General features: G+C 40.9%; 1 protein-coding gene across 2 annotated transcripts in view; it reads right to left on the reverse strand.

Annotated features, from left to right (window-relative positions):
* Ido2 (indoleamine 2,3-dioxygenase 2) overlaps window positions 1-23,915 on the reverse strand; it is a 50,974-nt gene that overhangs the window by 7,963 nt on the left and 19,096 nt on the right. For both annotated transcript variants that reach the window (XM_090353750.1, XM_090353749.1), the window contains exons 3-8: window positions 21,300-21,419; window positions 20,752-20,870; window positions 18,537-18,551; window positions 16,693-16,792; window positions 15,045-15,162; window positions 4,441-4,492 (exon numbers count right to left, since the gene is read on the reverse strand). In XM_090353750.1, coding sequence (XP_090209876.1) covers window positions 4,441-4,492; window positions 15,045-15,162; window positions 16,693-16,792; window positions 18,537-18,551; window positions 20,752-20,870; window positions 21,300-21,419 — 524 coding nt within the window. The remainder of the gene's footprint in view (window positions 1-4,440; window positions 4,493-15,044; window positions 15,163-16,692; window positions 16,793-18,536; window positions 18,552-20,751; window positions 20,871-21,299; window positions 21,420-23,915) is intronic.

The following is a 23,915-nucleotide window of genomic DNA, read 5'->3' on the forward strand; positions in this document are numbered from 1 at the left end:
AACAAAGTAATAAATAATAGACCAAGCACAGGGCAAGTCAAAGACAGAAGGGGGAAAAAAGTCCTTGAGAAAATTTTTCGAGGTAATTCTGGGAATTCTCAAAATTCCCCATGTGTTGGCCACCTAGTTATTCTTTTTTTTTTTTGCCAGTCCTGGCAGTGCTCAGGACCTGAGCACTGTCCTTGAACTTTCTCAAGGCTAGAGCTCTACCACTTGAGCCTCAGCACCACTTCTGGCTTTTTTCTATGTATGTGGCACCGAGGAATCGTGCATGCTAGGCAAGCACTCAACCACTAGGCGGAACTCCCGGCCCCAACACCTAGTTATTCTTATTCTCATGTTTAGGATATGGCACTGTACCTCTAGCCTCACAGGGAGGACTTTGAAGATTAGAAACACAGGGCAGGCATTTTGTGTAGATTACAGAAGACAAGCCTTTAAGATCAGGAACAGAGGGCAGGCATCTGTATAGATCACAGATGACAAGCCTTGATGATTAAGAACACAGGGCAGGCATTTGTGCTGAACACAGATAACATTCTTCACTGACCCTGCACTTATTTAAATGAGAACAAAGTCGTCCTGTGGTATCTATCTAATCACAGAGATTATACCAAATGTCATTCACCCTTATCAGATGCCTCTGACATAAAGAAGTAGAATTTGTTTATTCATTTGCAAAACACTGTGGTAGGAAGAATTCTAAAACAGGATTCCTCAAGATTCCCATTCTAATTCCTGTGTTAGTATTATGAGATATTCCTGTTGGTACAACATGTCATACGTTGAGGCGAAGGGATAGTTTTTTGTGATTAAGGTTGCTGATCACGTGACCTTCATGCAAGGAATCTCCCTGAGTTATCCAGGTGAGCCAAGTCTAATTACCCGAGACCTTTCAAGGCTAATAGCTTGCTCTGGCTAGTGGTGAAGGAAATCATGGAGATTTGTAGTATCATACTAGAAAGGTTAGAAGTGCAATTCCTGAGGAATTACAGAGCCATGTAAGTGGTACAGAGGTCACTACAAGCTAAGCGCAGCTCCTGTCTAGAAGCTGCTCTTATAAAGATCTCATTTCTAGAAACACACACACAAGCTGGTGCTGGTAGCATTCTAAATGAGTTTGTAAGCAAAGCATCCCCCATCTCTCCAGTTATCAGACCAGCCTAATATATAATGTGATTCCTATAATACCTGGCTCAGGATACTGAGGCAGCAGAACTTCAAGCAACATGACAGCTCAAGACATATAGCAAGACCCTGTCTCACCTTCCTTTTCATTAAATAAAAATGATGATCAGTGAAGTCAGTCCCAGGGAGACAAAAGATGCATGTTTTCCCTTATATGCAGAAGCTAAAGGTAGTTTATACACTGACAAATACATTGGGTGGTATGCAAATGTATACAAATGTATTAACCAAACTAGAATAGATTCAAGGGATAATTCATAGAAAGGCAAAGTCAAAAGTTCAACAAAATAAAACACTGGGAAGTGGGTACTCAAAAGTGTTGGAGTGAGATCAAGGGGAAATGGGGAGACAAATGAGAAGAGGAGGAGATGCAATAAGAATCCTCGATGTAGCCTACAAAATTAAGAAGGAGTGGGGAGGGGAGGAAAGAGAAGGGTAGAATTTGGAAGGAGTGATATTGATCAAGATATTATATTCATAAACTGCTTTGTTAAATAGCAACTCGTTTGCACAACTACTTAAAGATAAGTTTTTAAAGAAGAAAAAAAATCCCAAAGCACTTATTTCATGTCTTTGAAAGTGTCCTATGCTTCTCTTGGTCACTGAACCACAAATTTATTTTCTGTACCTTTGATTTGGTCTTTGATGAAGGGATATTTAAAGATCTGAAAAAGTACTTCATGAGAAATGACATTAACTTAAACTTTGAAGGGCTATAGAAGAAGGAGTGTACAGTTAAAGGGGGGATTTGGATGAGCAGAGTTCAGTGTCCAGGGAATATGCAGGGCTGCAGTGGACACAGAGGAAAAGTGCATTGGAAAGGGTAGCAGTAGGAGTTCCTGTGTGGTGAGATATGAATGCCAAACTCAGTAACTGAGCCCTTTATCTCTGTCACCATCCCCTCCTTTTAGTGACCATACCACTCTAAGTTTTCTGTGACTTCTTTTGTCGTGTGTGTGCGTGCGTGTGTGTATGTGTGTGCGTGTGCATTGTATAGATATTTCTTGAGTTTTTCTTGCTGGTTTCACTTCTTTTTGCTATATAAGTTGATTTTTATTTCATTTTTAAAATTTCAACTTCCTAAGCCAATGTCCATTTTGTTTTTAATGCAAGAACATCCTCAGATACATCTCAAAACAATGTTTTAGCAAAAATCTGGGCAAATCAAGGCTTGGGTTCAAGTCTCCTACTCTTGGTCAGTTTTTTTTTTCACAAGCATCTGGTACTCTGCCATTTGTGACACACCTGATAACTTCCTTTTGGCTGCTTAGTTGGAGATGAAGTCTTGCAGGATGGATTCCCCACCTCCCAGGTTGGATTCAAAGTATAATATTCTAGGTCTCAGCCTTCTGAGGAGCTAGAATTATAGGTGTGAGCCACCATGTACAGTCCTAATCTTATCACTAGTTAAACTTCAGAAATATTTCTCCTTGCAAACTAAAATTATTCTTAAACAGTATTTTAAACTATATATGATGCTTAAGTGTCAGATAATTTTGGATAATGCATATCTAGACTGCTGGTAAGACACATATCTCTCACACAGACCACACACAGAGACCACACACACACACACACACACACACACACACACACACACACACACACAAATACAAACTCAGGTCTGCAAACACACTAACTTCAGCATTTTGAAGCCCTGAGCAGAGAACCCAGATGAACTTGCCTCAACTCTACAGAACCAAAAGATAATAAATACATTGGTTAAGGATGGTTAAGACTGTATTAGCTGCTTATGTAGTCATGGAAAGCTAACATAAATTTACAGCACAAGTGAAGCACAAAGTGACTTCTAAGATCACTTGCTTCTAAATACCAGTTTGTTTTTATGTGTAATGGAAGCTTGCTATACAGTTACATAAACTTAAATACATTTTTCTCATACATAATCCTATAAAATGTTATGCACAGTAACTGGACATACTCCTGATTCCGTTTATACACATTTCTCCGCATGTTAGCTTTCCATCTTTGTGGCAAAATATCTAAGATAATCAAATTATAAGGAGGAGAGATTTATTTTGGATTATGGTTTTAAAACTTTCAGTCCATGATCAACTGATCAAGTCACCAATCACTTTGAACCTATGGTGAGGCAGAATATCACTCTCATGGTGAGAGCATGATGAAATAGAGCTGCTCATCTCCTGGTGGCTAGGAAGCAAAGAAGAGAGGAACTCAGGTGCCAATATCTCCTAACTTCTCTGCTTTAGGCCCCGTCTCCTAAAAGTTGCACCACTTCCCAACAGTCTCAGTCTGGCAGCCAGGCCTTCAACACATAGCCTTGGGTCTAAACTCTAACCTCCCCTCTCTTCCTCCATGCCATGTACCCATCATTCTCAAGGTACTCCCTGTTCCTACAGTAAAGTTTATCCTCCAAACTGGACTCCCTCAAACTGCCTATTATCCCACATACTCTGGAGAAATTATTTCCTGCCTCATTTTCATACCAATGAGGTAGATAGTAGCAGACTCTCGGGACTTGGCATTTTCCTTGCTTCTCTGGATTCTCTCTTTAATAATCCGCCACAAAACAAATCTTGATCAATCTCCATCTTTTCCAATCCCATCCATACTCTTAAGTTCCCCTTTCACATAGTGTACCTTGAGTAGGATTATATTTTCCCACCCTTCTGCCTTCTATTCATCTGGCCTCCCTGGCCTCACCCCCATCTCCAGCTAGCTTTGGGCTTTTCTCAACCCAGAGCCTCATTTTCTATCGCTGAGCCACTTTCTTAGCCTTTTCCCATCCTTTTATAGGAACACCCATCACAAGGGAGGGGCCCTGTCATCCAGTGAACATGGCCTTGGTTGGTAAAATTTTGACATAAGGATTTTGAGAAAGATGCAACTTTTAAACCATAGCATGCAGCTTCTCTGAAAACTTTAGAAGCATATTTAAGCTGCTGCCTCCCCCTCCATCTACCCAGATAGAGCTATGTGGGCGGCAGACTGGCCTTATCTCTAGCTGGCAAGGTGGTATTCTACCTAAGAAAGAATGCAGATGGATCTAATTTAATGGTTTGATGACAGTGCCTCTGAACTTAAATATCCAGCTCTTAATGTCATTTGTCATACAGATGGTAGCCCTTCCTTTATCCAAGAGTGTGTTCTGGTAAGAGTTCTCCCAGCAAGGTTTACTTTGCATGCTTCTTATTCAGGAAGGTTCTGTTTGTCTTTCTCCTACATCTGGGAAATAGTACAGAAGGAGGAAAACAAGTGAACTATACTTACCCAGAGAGAAAGATCCGGATGACTGCATAAAATATGTCTGGATCTACATAATCTGGAAAAGCAATCAAATGTGAACTTTACTACAGGCAAGAAAAAGCAAGTGGTTGCATATGGCCAGCCCTTGCTGCTGTCCTGGGGCTGCCTCCTCTATCAGATCTACTGGGAGATGAGAATAGAAGCTGCAGCAAGAGGCAGCTGGAATGTTCCCTTCTGTAGCTTTCTCATTGGCCCTTACAGAACTCCTAAACTGTTCCATATGCTGGCCTTTTCTATTTAGGATACTTCCTTTCTCTGTACTTAATCGCAACAACAAAGAAGAGATCAAGGCCATTTTCAAAAAAATAATATTTTAAACAGACACAATATGTGAAAGAATGTGGGAAAATGAAAGAAGAGAAGCAGAGAGAATCACCCTCCCCACAGTTCTTCCTGGAGAGGAAAATCAAGTCCATGAAAGCTCAAGAGCAAAACCTGTAGGCAGCAAGGACCAGGAGCAGATGCTCCCTGTCTGGCTCTGCCACAACAGTTCCTGTTTGCTCTAATCTGTATTCATTACCATGTGCTGCCATTTCTGAAACTCTATGCCTACAGAAAACTGCTTCCACCACACAATAAGGAGGATGTAAGGTTATTTGTACTGAATTTCTTTTCATCAACTATTCAAGGCTACCTCCTCTTCACATAATGGAAACCCTCTGAATTCTGTGACCTGGCATATGTTTAACTTATTCAGATTCTTGTCTAGGTTTCTATGCTTATCATATTCTTCTCTAGGGGAAAAAGACACATCTGTCAAATGAAGCCTAATTAATAACAATTCCCTGTAGTCTTTGTCCCTTTCTTACTAGGGTCTGGGGTTTTACCCCTTGTTCCTGTCTCTAGTTCTTCTGAAGCTCTGTGCCATGTAGCTCCCATATTCTGTCAGCATCCATAATTCCAGTGCTCTTCAGCGCTGCTATCTCCTCTCCTCACTCTGCTCTATTTTTCTCTGGTCCTTACTTCTGGTTCTTTCCCATTTGGGGTCCATTTCCAACAAAACTTCTAAGTACTATATGTAACTTTCTGCTGCAAGGTTAATATTCAAATACCAATTTCATTCTATTAATAAGAAATGAACAGTTAAATACAAAGATAGGATATTTATTAAAAACAAAAGTATCAAGTGACCATGAAGTCCCTTTCATTGAACGAAATTGGGCAAACTTGTTTAAATGTTTTCACATTTCTTTTTTCACCAATGAAATTGGAAATGTTGTCATGCATTAAAATACCACCCAAATAAATAGACAGACAGACAGACAGACAGACAGACAGACAGACAGACATAGATATAATCTATGTATAAACAAAGGCAGAGGTTTGTATCTATGGATGCAGGTGTGAGATGTGAGATAGTACACCTGTAATCTCAGCACTCCAGACACAATGAAATAAATAAAGTAGATGCTAAATATAAAAATGAGGACAATTGGGCATGGTAATTGCACACTTGTAGTTCCAGATACTCATAGAGATAGTAAGTAGTAGGATCACAGTTTGGGGCCAGCTTGGAAAAATTACTGTCATACCCAATGAAATAAAAACAAGCTAAAATTATAGGACTTGAGGAGTGGGTCAACTGGTAGAATGCCTACCTGCAAGAAACTGAATTCAGTCTAGACTACTGTAGAACAAAAAAACAACAGTATAAGAATCCATTTTTAGATATAGTGAAATAAAAATTTAGACCCTCAGCCTTTTTCCCAAATTAGATTAAAAAAAAAACAACAGTGTAAGAACCCAGTTTTAGATATAGTTAAAATAAAAACCTTAGACCCTCAGCCCCTACCCCAAATTAGCCTGTGTTACCCTCGCCCCTGCTTCTGAAACTGCACATACCTCTAGCCCCCAGCCACATCAGCAGAATGCTTTCCCCCCGGTCTGATCACAATTATTGACCTCCTTGGGCTAAGTGGTATCTCTGACGTTCACCAATGGCTGCAGAAGAACCCCCTACTACCAACCCAATGGCTCCAATAGATGAACTCATGAAATTGTTTATGAAAATTCCTCATGAAAATTGCCTGTGAAATTGCTTATGATAAAGCCAACTGCAAATTTTGCTACTGTAAATCAGCTTCCTTGCTTGCAAAACTGCCTTGCTACCTGCATGTAGTTTCTGCCTTTGGGCTGCCCTTTGTTCTGAGGCTTCTTTGGGAGTCTAGGACAAGTTGGTCACTGGCTGGCAATAAACTCCTTTTTCATCTTTAACTGTGCCATGCCTCTGTTGACTACTTGACTCCAGAATATTTCAGGCAGGAGCAGAAATGTAGAATCCCCCCATAGAAAACCCTGTGAAAGTTCCAACATGGGGAAATTACAGCCTAGGCAGAAACTGAGAATAGCAGGAACCAAAAGCAATAAAAGAGAGGATGAAGAAAATGAAACATAACTACTTTATTATTACCTTTACACTTAGCTTGTATACTTTTTAGCTTGTCACAGGGGAAATTCCAGAAATACAGAGCTTTAAGGTAAATGGGTATTCAGGAAATATGTTACACCCAGAACAAAAAAAATGGAACATTCTGGGATGTGAACCTTGTTCTGTTTGATGATCGATAATAGTAATGCATAATGATTTATGACATATACCTGAATTGTAATTGCTATCACTAACTGCAAATTTCTGTTTCTATAACTTTGCTTGATAGCTTTCTTACAGGTACACACCACCTGTGTGTGGTTTATGCCTTTAAAAGCTCTACTGGATGGAAGGCTGGCATTGTGCTCTAGTAGCCAACTAGTGGGTTCTAGTCACTGAGCAGTTGATTAAAGACTCCTAACTACTTTACTTGAGTGTTGGAGTGTCTCTCTGTTTCCCAGTATACATCAAACAGCAGCAGACATGAGTGATAGGAATGTGTGTAAATATACACTCACACACGTGCCCACTTCCACATAGGCATGTTAACAGATCAGACCTAGCTTCACTTACCAGACCTAGGAAACTTACCAGACATGGGGAAAATGACAAGTAAAACCAGGATGAAACAGCATTTTACACTTACAGAATTGGCAATTAGCATATAAGTATATACTTGAATAAAGAGATAAGTAAACTAGTAAATGAGTAAAGTTGATACTAAAGATTGGTGAGGTGGGATTCCATCTGTGCATTTGGGGTCTGATTTCATACTAGACAATAAGGCTGAAGATGAACCCACCTTTTCATCGAGCAACTCAATTATTTAACATCTATCCTAGAGAAAATCTTAAGCATAGACACTGGGAATTATGAACATAAATACTAATACTGACATTGCAGAAAAGTGGAATCAAGATCAAAGAAAATGAAAAATATTAAGAAAATAAAGAGTCTATTAATATGAACACTACTTGCCATAAAAACTGGCTATAGCTATAAACCTGGACAGAGATCCTTGGTAAAATGGACAGCTTGCAGGCCAAGAAACCTTTTTATTCTTTTTGTGTAAGGTTCAAAATTTTATAAAATAAGCCATGTGCTAATGGTTTATACTTGTAATACTAGCTACTCAGAAGGATGGGATTTGAGGATCATGGTTAAGCCAGCCTGGGTAGGAAAATTTGTGAGACATTTATTTCCAATTAACAAGCAAAAAGTTAATATAGCTATGACTCAAATGATAGAGTGCTAGCCTTAAGCACAAAAGCTCAAGGGTATCTCCCAGGCCCCAACCAAGCCCCAGGACAGGCACACCACTCTAGGGTAGAACAAGATTCACATTCCAGATAGATAGATAGATAGATAGATAGATAGATAGATAGATAGATAGATAGATAGATAGAACAAAATAAAACCTAGTTAAAAAATAGTTTGCTAAATAGTAAAACTTTACCTAAGTTAAAGAAAGGACTTATAACAATGGTAACAATTAGAAAAAATATTTTGGCCAAAACAAAATGAAAAGAACCATAGAAAAGGATCCAGCAGGAATTGGTAGATGAATAGAACAGGGGACTGGGACAAATACAGTCATAACACTCAATGTACATATGTGATAAAGGAAGTGGAAAATCTGATATGATTCAGGGGAAAGGAACAGAAGAAATGGGGACAAAGGAGAGGAAGGATTGCCTCTCATTAAGAAGCATTAGACACAGGAACAGACATGTTAGATTGTAACTGCCTTGTACAGCCACTTGTAAAGTAAAAAAAAAGACTGACACTGTTGTAAATCACTTAGTCAATACAGGCAGCTGTTCATCTATCAGAAAAAGAGCCTTCACCATTTTTAGTAGTGATCTCTTCCCTAATTAGAAGCTGGTCTGAGGGTATTTGTTCTAGTGCTATATTATATTGTTTACACATTAAATATGTCTTTATATTATTTCATTTTTATGGTTCTATAAATGAAACCTAGTATATTTTGTTATACTATATTGAATTACATCTCCAGCCCTAAATAATTTATTTATTAAGATGAGAATCTAGATTCCATTGTATATGGTTTATGGATATTATAGGTCCAGAGCTAATTCTAAATCTGATTTTCCTTCCATTATCTCCAATTGATTTGCCTGGGTGAAATTTAAGCAAAGTAAAGAGAATTCATTTGGAAGCTCCTCAGATCACTGACCCAGAAACAGCAAGTAGATAATTTCTTTGCCAACTCACTGCTAGTTAAGGCTAAGAACTACATAGGGACCTTTGCTTTCATACTGCCACAATAAATAGGCCTGAAGATGAATGGAACACCCATTCTGGAAGGCCCAGAAATAAACCCACGTACTTAGAGCCATTTGACATTTGGTGAGGAAACCAAAACTATATGTTGGAACAAAACATAACCTCTTCAACAAATAGTATTGCAAAATTGTATTTCCACCTGCAGACAAGTAAAACTGGATCCCCACTTGTCACTTTCTACTAATAGCAATTTAAAATAAATCAAAGACCTTAAGATAAGCCCTGAAAGCCTGACAATTACTACAGGAAGGAATAGGAGAAATATTAGAATGTATAGGCATAAGCAGAAATGTCCGGAATATTGTTCCAGGGGCTCAGCAAACCCTCTGTTGGCAGGAATGTAAACTAGTGGAAGGCACCTTGGAAATTGCTCAAAAATCTAAACAGAACTACCAAATAATCAAGCAATACCAGACTGCAAGTCAGGATACAGGAAAGGTATTTTGTATACCTATGTGCATTGTGACACTACTTACTGTAGCCAAGTTACAGGAATAGCTCAGATGTACTACAATGGATGAGTGAATCAAGATAATGTATGTGACAGACAGACAGTCAAGCAGGCAGGCACGCAGACAGACAGGCAGTCAGAGTGAAATCTTTAGTCATCTATCAGGAAGAATAATGTCATGTCATTTGCAAGGAAATGGAAAGACCTGGAAAAATTATATTAAGTGAAGGAAGTCCAATTCAGAGAGACAAAGGATAATCTGTTTTCTCTCATATATGGACGTTCAACCTAAATTATCAACATATGTGAACATATGCACAGTACACAAACACTGACTAAAGTAAGATACACAGCGGAAGATTGTACTGATGTAAACCCTTCAAAGAACTCCCCCACGATTGAACAAAAATGAAGACCAGGAGTTAGGGGAGACCAAGCTGGGGCAGGGAGAGATTAATCAAGAGAGGCAGGATAGAATAGAAGCATAATCTTCAGTGCACACATGTGAAAATGGAACCCAGAAATTGAGAGAGCAATGAAAGGGATGGCCTTGATGAAGGCGCATGGCACTCACAGTCTGACGGGGAATTGAACTCTTTTGAACAACTACCTAAACATCATTATAAAATATTTAAATAACTGAATTAAATTATTTATTTACTCAGATTGCCCTATGTACGTTTTATACAAAATTGAAGGAAAGGTATGTTTCTCTTCTACTCCTGCTCTTAAACACCTGTTCCGTTCTTCTGCTTGCCTAGCTTCTCCTGCAGACCATCTGGTATGTAATTTCCACCAGACAAAATTTCCAGAGCTACCATTCGCCTTGCCTCTGGTCAACCTTGTGAGGTACAAAAAAAAAAACATCTTTGGCTTCTAAATCTTCAATCCACTCTCACATATCTGACAGGGTTTGACATTTTTGACTCCTTGTTTTACTGTTTTACTTGGTGCTAAAAGTATGAATATCCCTATCCTACTAGCAGCAATTAGCATCTTAAATGTGACATTTGTGAAAGACAAGACGTCTCCAAGTGAATTTAGATTCATTTTACCTATATTTCCTTTTTGTTTTGTTTAAAACCCATCCAACCAGCAGGGCACCAGTGGCTCGTGCCTGTAATCCTAGCTAGTCAGGAGGCTGAGATCTGAGGATCGTGGTTCAAAGCCAGCCCAGGCAGAAAAATCCATGAGACTCTTATCTCCAACAAACTGTTCAGAAAAAGCCAGAAATGGCTCTATGGCTCATGTGGTAGAACACTAGCCTTGCATACAAAAAAAGCTCAGGGACAGCACCAGGCGCAGAGTTCATTATCCTGCTTTGCCTTTGCTGTCTCCTCCCCTGTCTCATGTACCTGAATCCTGGACATTCTCTATTCTCTTCTAGATGTCTGCTCTTTTTTCTTTGCTTTCTCACTGCCTCATTTCTTTCCCTGGTACCCAGTTTGCTAGCAGAGGTGAAGCAGCTCCCAGTCCCAGCATAAGACCAGGGCTCTTCCAGGAGCGAGAACACTGGGGATAATGCACAGTGGGAAGAACTAGAATAAGATAAAAGGTCAGCTCAGAAGCAATGGCAAGTCTATGGGCCTGGCAGTGGAAGAAATAAGGTTCTTTTCAGGGGCTGAAAGCTAGAGTCAAAAAGATAGAAGAGAAACAGAGTGGCAAGTAAAGCTAAATTAAGATGGAAACAATTGGGTCCACTCATACTATTCTGTAGAAATATGGTGTGATTCTCAAGTGCATTTCCTTTTTTTATTGGCAGCGCTAAGGTTTCAACTCCAGGTATTGCACTTGCTAGTCAAGCACACAGCCTTCTGAGGCAGACTTTTTTTGTTTTGGTACTTAGTCAGTTATTTCATTTATTCATTTGTTCTCCATTCATTCGTTGCTACCAGGGCTTAATCTCAGAACCTTATACTCATTCAGCTTGCCTCTTCTGTTGGTACTCTCTCCCTTGAGCCATGCTTCCAACCTGGCTTTGGTTGGTTAATTGGAAATGGAGTCTTGAGAACTTAACTGTCTGGATTAGATTTGGGCTGGGGTAATCTCAGCCTTCTGAGCAGCTAAGATTACAGGCATGAGTCCTGGTGCCTGGAGAATATGATTAGTTTTAGATGACAGATATTGTTATCCACAGATATTCACTACTGGAAACCCTAATGTACTCCAGGCAAAAGAAAGTTGTACAAAAGAGTGAAGAACTAAGAAAGTTGTAAATGTATAAGCCAATCAGTTACCCTTAACCACATAAAATTAGAATGATGATTTTTAGGTAGTGCTGTTGAATGAGTTATAATTTAAATTCCATCTTGTATCCCTAAGAGGACTTTGTGAAGATTTACCAAAAAAAAAGAAAGCTTCAGTACTGAGAGACTTAGCTTTGTGTGTGTATTTGGGTAAATGTTTTTAGATTTGATTGACATGACAACATTGGGTTTATCATAGGTGGTTATTAGATTTAATGTGGTGGCCCAAGTGGCTTAGATCACTTCAGACTGCTGCAACATAGTAGCTAACTCACGGTGAAGACTAGAAATATGAATATGGCTTTATTATTGTATGGAATTTAACAGAGAAAAATTCCAGTGTTAATTATCTTCCCATTGATTTTAGACAGAATAAGGTCACAAGCTAAAATGGAAAATTCCTCTGACATTATTAAGTGAATGGGTCAGAGAATGACATTAGCAGTTCACAGTACAGGCTAGCCCCAATCTACTCTCTATAGAAAATCTAATTTAAACAAATACATCAAATTATTAGAAGGAACCATTTTCACTCCTCTGCAGTATTAAAAGAAAAACTTTACTAAAGTTGCCCAAGGATCAAGTAGAAGCCAGAAATTCTGTTGACTCAGAAAGTCAGAACTCTGCCTGGCTGTTTGAAAGAGACAAATAGTCCTTAATCTTCTTAAGGAGAAAATGAACTCTTATGTCAATAAACATGCTAAAATTAGGTCTCTAGAAATATGAAAGTATTTTAGCTTTGCAATGAATCACAAGGCTCATACCTGATGGAGGATGAAGTAAATCAACAACTCGGGGGAAGGGGAAAGTGAGCTGAAAACTTTGAAGATAGAACTGCCATGTTAACACTCCATTGCCAATGGCATTCAGAGATGGATGTGTTTGATATTTTTAGTACAATGATAGACTAAAAATAGATTTATGGTAGTCAGATTATGAAAACAAAGTTGTCTGGGCTTCTTCTCCAGCCTGTGAGCACTGTGTACAATTGTGAAAAACTGGGCAGAGTGGCAAAGGCAGCTGGGAGATTCTCTGCCATGCCAACTGTAGTCCACAAAGGTATTTCTCCTCTGCTCTGAAGGTGAGCAGAGCTTTGAGCCAGAGAAGAAAGGATTTGAGAAGGCAAGTAGAAAGGCACATGTTTGTAAGGGCAGACTCTGCAAGATGCAATTGTATGCTGAAATCTATTTTGGGAATTTCCAAGCTCCATTTATCAAGTAGGAAAAAACAGTTAGCAACTATAATCTAGAGACAATGCTTAAAAATTCCCTGTGATTCCTTAAACTTGAAGCTTCTTCTAGTATTGATTTTTACTATTAGGACTTCAGTTTTGTGCTTCCTGTTGTGGCATAATCAGCTACTCTCTCTTGGTGCCAATATATTTCTTTCTTTTCTTTTCTGTTTTGTTGTTGTTCTTGTTGTTCTTGTTGTTTGTGGTGCCTCTCATGGAGCTTGAATTCAAGTCTGGGTGCTATCCTTGAGCTTTTGTCCTCAAGACCAGCACTCTACCACTTGAGCCACAATTTTATTTCCAGTAGCCAATTGAAGATAAAGTCTCACAGACTTTTTCTGTCTGGGCTGTCTTCAAACCCAGATCCTCAGCTCTAAGTAGTTAAGATTACAGGTGTGAGCCACCAAAGCACCAAGTGCCATTAATTTCTTTTTTAATGTTTTTGTTTCTTCATGCATTTTTATTATTATAAAAATGATGTACAAAAGGGTTACAGTTCTATAAGTCTGATTCAAGAGTACATTTCTTTTTAAACAATGTCACCTCTTTCCACACTCTCTCCCAGCTTTTCCTTCCTGTCCCCACCCACAAGTTACAGAGTTCATTTTCACCGTGGTATCTAGTGGATATCGCTGCTGCATTTGTTCATACTCTGTCCCAACATTTCTGTGCCCCCTGACCTTCCCAAAGACAGAGAAACAACACAAAAGGAAAAGAAAACCAAAACAGCAACAAAGAAAAAACCTTCTTGTTTCCACTTCCTGCAGTTTAATTCGATAAATATCATTTCATAGGATCAAAGGCACCTAGGCATTGTGCCTTTGTGATCCTTTCCTAAGAATATGCTCCTCTGGTCTCACTCTGTGTAAATTTTTAGAGACTATATAATTTATCATGTCCTATTGTAGTATTTTTTTAACCGTCAGCGTATTTATTTGTAGATTTATAGGCACATTCTAGCTACCACAAATGAGGAAAACTATGCAACCTATGTTTCTCTGGGCCTGGATTACTTCACTTACTTGGAAAAAATCATATTAAGCAAAGTAAGCCATTATATTTCAGTGGTAGGGAATCCATACTCTCCTCCCTGTGTCTGGGCCTCAGGTGGAAGAACCCCAAAACGGAAGACAACTGAAGACTGAAGGCCAGAGAGATCTGAGGTCTTTTCCAGGTGCCAAGTTGAACACCAACCTGTCTGGATAGCCTTCGTCACTCACGGTTGGTGGCCTCCTCAACTTTTCTAGCTTCACTTTGGAAGTCCTCACATTCTATTGGTTGCCAGCCTAACCCAAGCAGGGACAATAGAATAGTTGGGCTGAGTAGTACAGCCTATTATACCAAGTCTAATTGTATGGGGAAGTCTGTCCCTGGAGGAAGCAAGGGAGGGTTCCTGGACCTTCTAGGTCATCAAATGAAGACAGTGAAGAGGGGTGTCCCAAACTTATTGAGTGACTCTGAAAGCACCAGGAAAGCCTGTGTTCTCCGAACACTAGGGAAGAAGAAGGGAAGAAGAGGAAAACCGCACCACCATAACCTAGCTGGCAGAAGCCTTACCCAGAAGCATGGAGACCATTATCACATTATACACCTCAGGATATCAAAGACACATTTGACTCATGAAAAAAAGAACACTGGCTCAATCACAAGAAAAAAATAAACCAGAAATATGTATATATGTGTATACATAATGTATATAATATATAATTCCTACAAAAATACTACATAAAATAGATTACATATATGAAATGTTGTTGGATTACATATAATATTATATATAGTCTTTACAAACAAAAAAAATATTCTCTGAAGGTGCAAACAGCAAATTTTACAAGGAAATACATTGGCGCCATCTTGTGGATACATATAGAAGTGCATAATAGTCCATTTATGATGTCCCCAAACCCCAGGTCCTTTTCTCCAGGCAGTGCCTTTGACCTTCACTCCCGCCATCCTCCCTCTTACCATGCATTTGTCCCAAAACTCGGGTGATGTCCTGAATGGATAGTCTCAGTTGCTGCAGGCCATGGAGCAGGGCATCTTGGTTGGATTGTAGAAGGGCATTCACTGCCCGAGCAAGGGCCTGGGACAAGAATCATTGTCTCATTTGAGAGCTGCTCTGAGGCTGTCAAGCAAACTGAAACTTAGGGCTGTCTGAGGGCCTGCATTTTCCTGGCGTTACCTAGAGAGCATACTGCCCAGATTTTCTGGATCTTTCCTCTGAGAGCTATTGATTCTTGTTCTCAAGGGCCTGAACTCTCATTTTCATCCCATCTTTTCCTGGGTTATTGTATATTATAACTTCTATTTCTGCAGCTTCAACTATGGCATCCTCACTTGTTCCAAAACTCCTTTTTTTTGGAACTGTGATGAGAATTAAGGACTTCACTCTTACTCTACATCTGAGCCATGCCCAAGTCCTCTACACAACATAAGTTCTTTGTCTTACATAAGTTCCTTAGGAATCAATGAGACTATGTGTAAAGGGAGGATAAAATTCTGTGTTTTCCAATAAAGGAGAACTAAGGCGGCAATATGGCTAACCATTTTTTGTGTCTTGTTCTTAGTTTCAGAATTGACCCATAATCTTACATGTGCTGAGCACATGCTCTATTGCTGAGCTACACTTCCTGTTGTATTTGCGTGTGTTCCAGTATTGGGGCTTATATTCAAAACCTCATGTTTTCCCTTTGCATGTTTGGCTCACAGATGGTATTCTCACTGGAGCCACACCTCCTGTCCAGCTTTCTTTCTGGTTAATTGGAGATGGAATATCATGAACTTTCCTGTGCAGATTGGCTTTGAACTACAACCATCAGATCATAGCCTCCTGGATAGCTAAAATTACAAGATGGGGGTGGGCATCAGCCAGCATGTGGCCTGGGCAGCATTTGTAAATGGGTACCAAGGGACTGAAGTAGTGAGGCCAAGATTCTCTCTTGCTGAGGATTTAGCAGCCATCGCCTGTTCACTCACCAGGGAAGGTTTGAAAGAAGGGAAGGAATAGAACTCAATTTGACATCCAGATGCAGCAGAAACATTTTTTTTCCGGTGCATTATATGGAGTCTTTTCTGTATCTGGTGGTTTGCCACCTCACCTGCAGGATCAGGTTATCTTAATGCTTCTCCTAGTGTTAAAGACTTGTCCTTTCCTGCCTCCTTGTACATCACTCCGGTCTACACTGAGTTGTCATTTCCCTGGCCCATTTTGACTGGCCCGTCAAGTCTATCTTTCCATGAACCCCTGGATGTTCCTCCTTTTCTCCTTGTCATTATCTGTCTTCCTGCATTTGGTCATGTGCCATTAAGGCTGGGATTGTTTCTGCCTTGTGCACTTTGATTTCTATTTCTAGAACAGTGTCACTGTCTCTGATGGAGACCTGGCTCAGCCCTAGTTTTACAGCGAGTGGAGAAAAATGGAGCTAATACTATGGGCTGGAATTCAGATTTTTTTTCCACTCAGATTTGAACAAAGTAGCACCAGACCTACATTCACCTGTGCTGAAGTAGGAAGCAGAGGGGAGGAGAAGGGAGAGAAGAAGGAAAGGGGAGGGGAAGGATCATAAAGAGGTTTTATTGAAGAGAAAAAGAAGGTCAGGGAGTGAGGAGAGACCTGAATCCCAGGTGCTGCTGCCTTCTCCACCAAAACCGTCACCAGAACGAAGCCCTTCAGGCTCTGGCCCCCCGGAAACGAGATGATGGTCTCCAGGTTACTTGGGAAGGAAGGGGTCACATGGTTAGAGACTGGGAGCATTCAGGGTCCACAGGTCCCCACTGGGTTAGACAAGTGCAAGCCCAGTCAAGAGTAACTTCCTTTTCAGGAGATGCCCAGAAGCTGGCTTCCGGCAGCACTCAGGAGCAGATTCAAGTCCAAGTTCACCTGAGCTGAGGACTAGAGTCTAGATCAGCCCTGAAGGCCCTGCACCAGCATCTCAGGGGAGGAACAGCCAAAACATGAGTAGTGGTTAGAAAAAGGCAGTGTGGATTCTTCAGGGTCCCTTCGTGCTTGTCCCAAGTCAGAAGTCACGAAGCTACAGCAATGAAAGCTAAGTAGTGTTTCCTTCTCAAAGAATCAGAAGTATAGCTCAGAGCCACTGAACAGCCTGTCTGAGGTCACGTAGCTACTTGTCACAGGGCCAGCCCAGGAGGAATGACCTAACTCCAGCCAATACCACTTTGTACATTTTGTTTCACTTTTGCTTTGTTTAGCGACAAGGTCTGGCTATGTAGCCCTGCCTTGCCTGGAACTCTCTATCTTCTTCCTCAGCCATCTGAGTGCTGGTATAACATATGAACTGACACACCTAGCCAATACTTTTCTTCACTTGTCTTTCTTTAGTTTCCTTTCCTGTCCTTTTCTTTCTTCTTCCTTCCCCCCCATCTCTTCCTCCCCCTTCCTCCCCCCTCCATTTCTTTTGGCTGTTGTTCTGCTACTGAGGTTTAAATTCAAGTCTTCATACTCAGCTCATATGTTCATTGAGTGCACTACCACTTAAGCCAGGAGTCCAGCCTGGATTTTCTGCTGGTTATTCTGGGGAAGGAATTTCACAGACTTTTCTGCTCGGATTAGCCTCAACCTACCACCCTCCATATTTCAGCTTCCCAAGCAACAGGTGTTACCATCTGAGGCTGCCTCCTTCATTCTGAGATTAAATAAGGTCTAGTGAAATCCAAGTGGAAGATTATTATAAAGGCAACATCTTTTTTAATGCCCTGTTGCTCCTTGAGTGGTTGTGAATATCTCAGCTACAGATCCATTCTACCAAATGTAAAAAGTTAACCCAGAAGTCACTTTTCTTCTAACATCTTAAGCATGAGAGAAGATGAGAAACAAACTCCAAGAGAACAAAAGGGAAAAAATAGTCATGAATTTCATTGCCTCCCACCCAAGTAATTGAGCTTGGGAAGTGATATTTTTCCTCTTCCATGTGCCCAACTTTCGAGCCTTGGCTTTTACACTAGGCTTCTGCCGTGGAGCCTAAGATTTGGTGTCAGGAGAAGCAATGGTTAAAGTGGAGCCTTAAGAAGGCCTAAACCATTGCTACACCACACCGGATACCTTCCACCTCAGCAGAACATGCTGCAGAGGGATTCTTCTGTGGGTCTGAAAAATAACCTGCCCTTTCATGCCTGTTACAGGAAAATGAGAAATCTTTTCCATAGCACCAGGCTTCAAAGAGCCCAGAGAGTAAGTGAACATGTAGGGTCCTTGTATTACACTGTGCTTCATTATGTGCAGATTGGAAAATGCAATAAAGAAAATGAAATAGACCCTTACTCCCCAAGGGAGGATAACTATTAGCCTGTTAATGCGGAACAGATTTCCTTCTTGTCTTTTGTCATGTTATTTGTGTAGGCGATACCATACTATCCCTGTCAGTTAGAATGCTTTCCTTTTGGTTTTAAAGTTAGCATGAGTTTTAAACGGGAGTAAATATTTTGTTTCTGACAACTTACCTGATTTCCAGGGGTCTTCTCGAAGTTCAGTTATTGGCAACCACAAAGAGAAGAAGATGAGAAGAACAGTTTATAAAACAAATATACCTTCTGGGGTCACAAATAGGTATACACACTACTGTGTGTGTGTATAAAGACATGTGTATGCATATAAATCTTAGTGGTCTCAGGGTATGACTGAGCCACAAGCTACTGGGAGATTAAAAAAAAAAAGAACAAATGCCACTCACAGCTCAGCCCAGAGCATGTAGCCCAGGTCTCTCTCATAAGTGATTTTGTTCCTCTCATTCTTCAATATTTACCAAGCCCATCTGTTTGCTCTACTATTTGATGTTTGCATGAGTATTTTACCATTGTGGAAGGCCTTGTTTCTATTTCTTTTCTTTTTCTTTTTTATGCCAGTCCTGGGAGTTCAACTTAGGCATAGGTGCTGTCCCTGAGCTTTTGTGCTCAAGGCTAGTGCTCTACCATTTGAGCCACAGCTCCGTTTCTAGCCTTTCTGATGATTAATTGGAAATAAGAGTCTCATGGACTTTCCTGAACAGGCTGGTTTTGAAAAATGATCCTGACATCTCAGCCTCATGATTGGTGAGGGTCTTTTGTTTTTCACAGCACTTATTCTAAGTGCTCAACAAATTCAGACTCCAAAAATTCATTATGCAGAAGAACTTGTCCTCAGGACTGAATCTGTGCCTGAGGCTATGAACTCTCATCCTGAGACACTGATTGCAGTTGCATTTTCCAACTTTTCCTTTCCCATTCCAGCCACTTTCCCTCCAACTTTTCCACATTCTTTCTATTCCTGTGAGTTAGAAATTCAACATTCAATGCACTGACCACAAAATCTCATGCACATGTTTATTATTTTATCCCACCCAAATGCTAAGACACATTTGATAGCTGCCAGTATTTGAACTCTGGGCCAGAGCTCTGTCCCTGAGCTTTTCAGCTCTAGGCTAACACTCTACCACTTGAGCCACACTGCCACTTCTGGTTTTCCAGTGGTTAATTGGAAGTAAGTGTCTCACGGACTTTTGTGCCTGGGATGAATTTGAACCACGATCCTTAGATCTCAGCCTCCTGAGTAGCCAGGATTACACTCATGAAACACTGGTGCCTGGCTAACGTTTGACATTTTTGTTAAAGCCTAATTGGTCTAAGTGCGTAATTAGTAACTATAGAACACCCAAAATCCTCCTAGAAGCATAGCGGTAGCCCAAGAACCTAAGCTAATCACTACTTGTTTGAAATTCCTTTCTAATGGTTTCCAATAATATCCTCAGCAATCTCTGGCTACCCACAGCCAGCCTCAGAAAAAGTTTTCCTTCACATCAAACTTCAATGTCTCATCATTGTTTTAATCACTAAAAGAAACAATGCTATATCTTGAACCTTAACTGTGAATTTGAACTTCAGAAAAAACAGACAAACCAACGTAAGGGCCAGGAGCAAGGCCTAGTGGTAGAGTGCTTGATAAAATAAAAAGTAAAACTAAACATTTGAATTTATAAAAATAACTCATGCTAAGCCAGGTGTCAGTGGCTCACACCTGTAACCCTAGCTCCTAAGAAGCTAAGATCTGGATAATCAAGGTTCAAAGCCAGTTCTCACGCAAAAGTCCATGAAACTCTATCTCCAAAATAACCAGCAGAAAGTTGGGTTCCAGTGTTAGAGCACCAGCCAAGCAGTTGCAAGGCCCTGAGTTCAAGCCACCTTTCTACAATAGAAGATAAAAACAAAACCCAAGAAAACCAAACAATCTCACACAATTTCATCAGACAATGCTTCTACAATCAGCGCCACTATCAAAAAGTACTGGAAGCTAAGTGGAAACAATCATATTGCTAATCAAATTCTCAACCCACTCCTACTCACAAATCATAAATACTCATCCACCAGATCCTAGCTAGACTTGAATAGCCAAGAAAGAATGAATGACATATGTCTACAGTGGAGGGTGATGGTCCAGTGAATGAATCCTATGGGATGGGCAAAGCAGCAAGCAGTTGTGATCCAAGCCAATGAAAGCAGTGTGGATGGAGAAGGTACCCTGAGACCCGGAATGCTGGATACATGATCTGCTTCACCCTCCCTGCTTCTAAACCACAGGAACTTTTCAATGCCTGGGTTTCTCTGGCTGAACGAGCCAAGATCACAAGACTGTCATGCTGACTTCCAATCTGTTGAAACTTGAAGCATTTCCCCCCTTTTTTACCCTTCCGGGTTCCTTTTCGTCCAGTTTGTCAGTACTAAGTCAGCGTGGACCAGGATAGGTGGCAACCCCAAGGTTCTGGAGACTTCCACAAATGGAAGGGCAAGATTTCTTGGCAGTACCTTTAACATAGGAATCCAGATGGTTAGCATTTTCTAGATTGAGCAGGACCCAGGAAATCACAGTAGAGTCTTACTTCAGCTTCCTGTGATAGAGACCTGACCTGGGGAATAAGTGTGACTCACTCACATCCACACACTTCACACAGATTTCTGTGAACAGTCCATGTCCATATACATACACAGCAATGTACATGAACATTACATAGTTGGAACACAGATGTGTGCACATATAAGAGTTTCAAAACTCATCAAGGAGTGAAATGGTGAAATTGGTGAGAGAGAAAAAAATCCCTTCATTTAAATGAGTCTTTCACTTCCCCTTCAACTAATAGCTGGTGAGGAAAATAAGGAAGAACCCATTTAACAGTCTAGCACTGAGCAGAAACAGCAAACTGGGGAAATCACAGGACAGTCTGGAGGGCCTCTTACCTCTTCGGGCTGTGTCTCTCCTTCCTGCCAGACAAACCCCATGGTGATGGCACTGAGAACCAAGTGGGCCAAGCGTTGTTCCTTGTAGCCCTTTAGTAACTGAGCATCCAGGAGGGGCATCTGTGGAAGAGGACTTCAGCATTAACATCTCAAAGGGTGCGACGGGATCAGGGGTCTGGGATTTCAAGGGTCTTTGGGGTGTTAGAAGCTGGTTATGACTCAATGAAGTCTGCGTGTATCACATACCCCAGGTCCTGGGAGCACTGTGTGACATAGTACAATCCTGTCAAGTACTTGTCCCTAACATGGAAGCTACTGTTGGGTTAGAGTGTTGAGAAACAATTAGCTCTCAGGGTAACAATTCCTTTTGTAGAGTGGCTCACGGTCACTTCCTATCTTATCAAAGCCTTCTGCTTGCTTAGTATCAGCCAACCCTAAATCAGCCTTGAATGCAATGAGCTCCAGTGGAGTTAGAATTCTGATTGCACTCACCACAGAGACGCAGCTGCATTCCTCTGCCAAATGGGTTTTCAGTCCCAGTTTGAAAACTCCCAGGTACTCTAGCTGAATCCTACCCCTATTTCCTCAATAGTGTCACTGTGACACTGACATGGAGTGTCATCTTTGAAAGCAGCATCCTGTCCTGAAGTTAGGCATTGGTGACAGCTCTGCCAAAACAAATGTCACCATCCCTCATTGTGCCTGCCTCATGGCTCCCCCACCTTCCTTCTCAGGCTCCAGCCAGGACTGCCTGATCTCATCTCCCTTGTCCCAAGCCCCTTGGCTACGGATGGGGGCTGGGGTGGTTTGAGTTTCTTTTGGGGCTGGGGAAGCAGGGAGTCTTGTTGGGCTCTGTGTCAGGAATTCTGTGTTTTGAAACTTTCCATCAGTCTTATTTTCAAAGAAAGAAAGGAAAGAAGGAAGAAAAGAAAGTAAGAGAGAAGAAGACATGATATTTGTTTTAGTAATGTACTTGACTTTGCCCTAGCCAGGTTTCCAGTGAGGAGGGAGCCAAGGGTTAGCTGCCCCCAGCAGACCTGGGGTGACAGATAAAGTACCAGGTGAGACTGTTCTAGCTATTAGAAGGAAATAGGGCACATTCCAGAGCCCTGCCCTGCCCCCCCAACAAATATGCAATTATTCACAAACAGCTAGCGATAGGGAGGGGGTGAAATGGGAGAGGTCAGAAGGGAAGAGAGTGGACCAAAGGAGAGAAGAAGGGGTGGGAGAAAGAGAGAAGAGAGATGGAAAGGAAGGAAAGAAGGAAAGAAAGAAATAAGAGAGAGAGGGGGGGGGAGGGAGAGAAAGGGAGAGAGAGAGGCAGTGGGGCAAAAGGGTGAAGCTCAGAGAGAGAGGAGTGAGATGTCTGGAACAAAGCATCAAAGACTTGTTCCCTCATACAAAAGCAAGGCAAAATGGTTGGCGGGAGAATGAGAATTCAATTTTTTTCTCAAATTGTATTTTTATTTCATTATAAATGAAAACCATGTGCTTCATAGAAATGGATTAGCTTAATTTCCGTCTTTATATAACTCTTTTCTTCTCACAAGAGTGAGCTGAGGTGTTTTCGATTGTGTTTGTTTGCTGTGTTCTCTTCATGGTGATACAAAGACAGGCTGGATGAAGAGCCTGCATTTCCACAACTAGGCTTCACCTCCTCTCTGCCAGCATTTGCTTATGGATTGTTGCTTCTTTATTCAGCTGTGTGTGTGTGTGTGTGTGTGTGTGCGTACATGTGCATGCCAGTACTGAGTATGGAACTCAAGGCCTGGGCACTACCTTTAACTTTTGTCTATCAGATGAGCCACACCCCTGTTCTGCTTGTGTGGTGGTTACAGATAAAAGTCCCATATACATTTCTACCCTTCTAAGTACCTTCTTGATTCTCAGATCTCAGGCTCCTGAACAGGTAAAATTACAGGTGTGAACCACTAGCACCTGACTGCTTCTCTTACTCACCAGCGCTGTTATGGATGCCAACCTTAGTGTATTTAGGGAGGGTTATTATTTGCCTTTTCCATTAGCAGATCTGACTTCATTTACACTGAGCTTCTGCAGAAAGGTGCCTTTAAAATGTATTTTTTTGTGTGTATATGCCAGTAAGGACTGAACTCTGAGTCTCAAGTTCTACCTGTCCTTTTTGATCAAAATGTGCACTACCACTTAAGCCACACCTCCACTTCCAGCTTTTTGTTGGTTAATTGGAAATACAATCTTTTTTGTCTGTCTAGACTAGCTTCAAACTGTGATTCTCAAATCTCAGCCTCCTGGGATCAGCTGGATTATAGGCATGATGTACCAGTAGCTGGCTACTGCGTTATTACTAAAACTTATTTTTCCACAATGAATAGACATATTGGTCCCATTTTATTTACTCTTCAGCCAGTTTGTCCTGAATTTCTCAGAACTCTGGGAACACAAGCACTTATGAATGCTTCCCTGCAACAGTGCACTAAAAAATGATGAATTAGTGCAAATGAGAGTCTATTAGAAACCAAAATACTGGTTGATAGGTTTCCATCAACATTGAATGGTCCTCTGCCAATCAAATGAGTATTTTCCTTGATTAATGCTCAGGTAAACTGACAGCATCTCTACGTGATCAAGGTCGGGAAG

This window comes from Megascapheus bottae, chromosome 20 (genome assembly GCF_031878675.1).
Source record: "Megascapheus bottae isolate mThoBot1 chromosome 20, mThoBot2.hap1, whole genome shotgun sequence".
Classification (NCBI taxonomy): domain Eukaryota; kingdom Metazoa; phylum Chordata; class Mammalia; order Rodentia; family Geomyidae; genus Megascapheus; species Megascapheus bottae.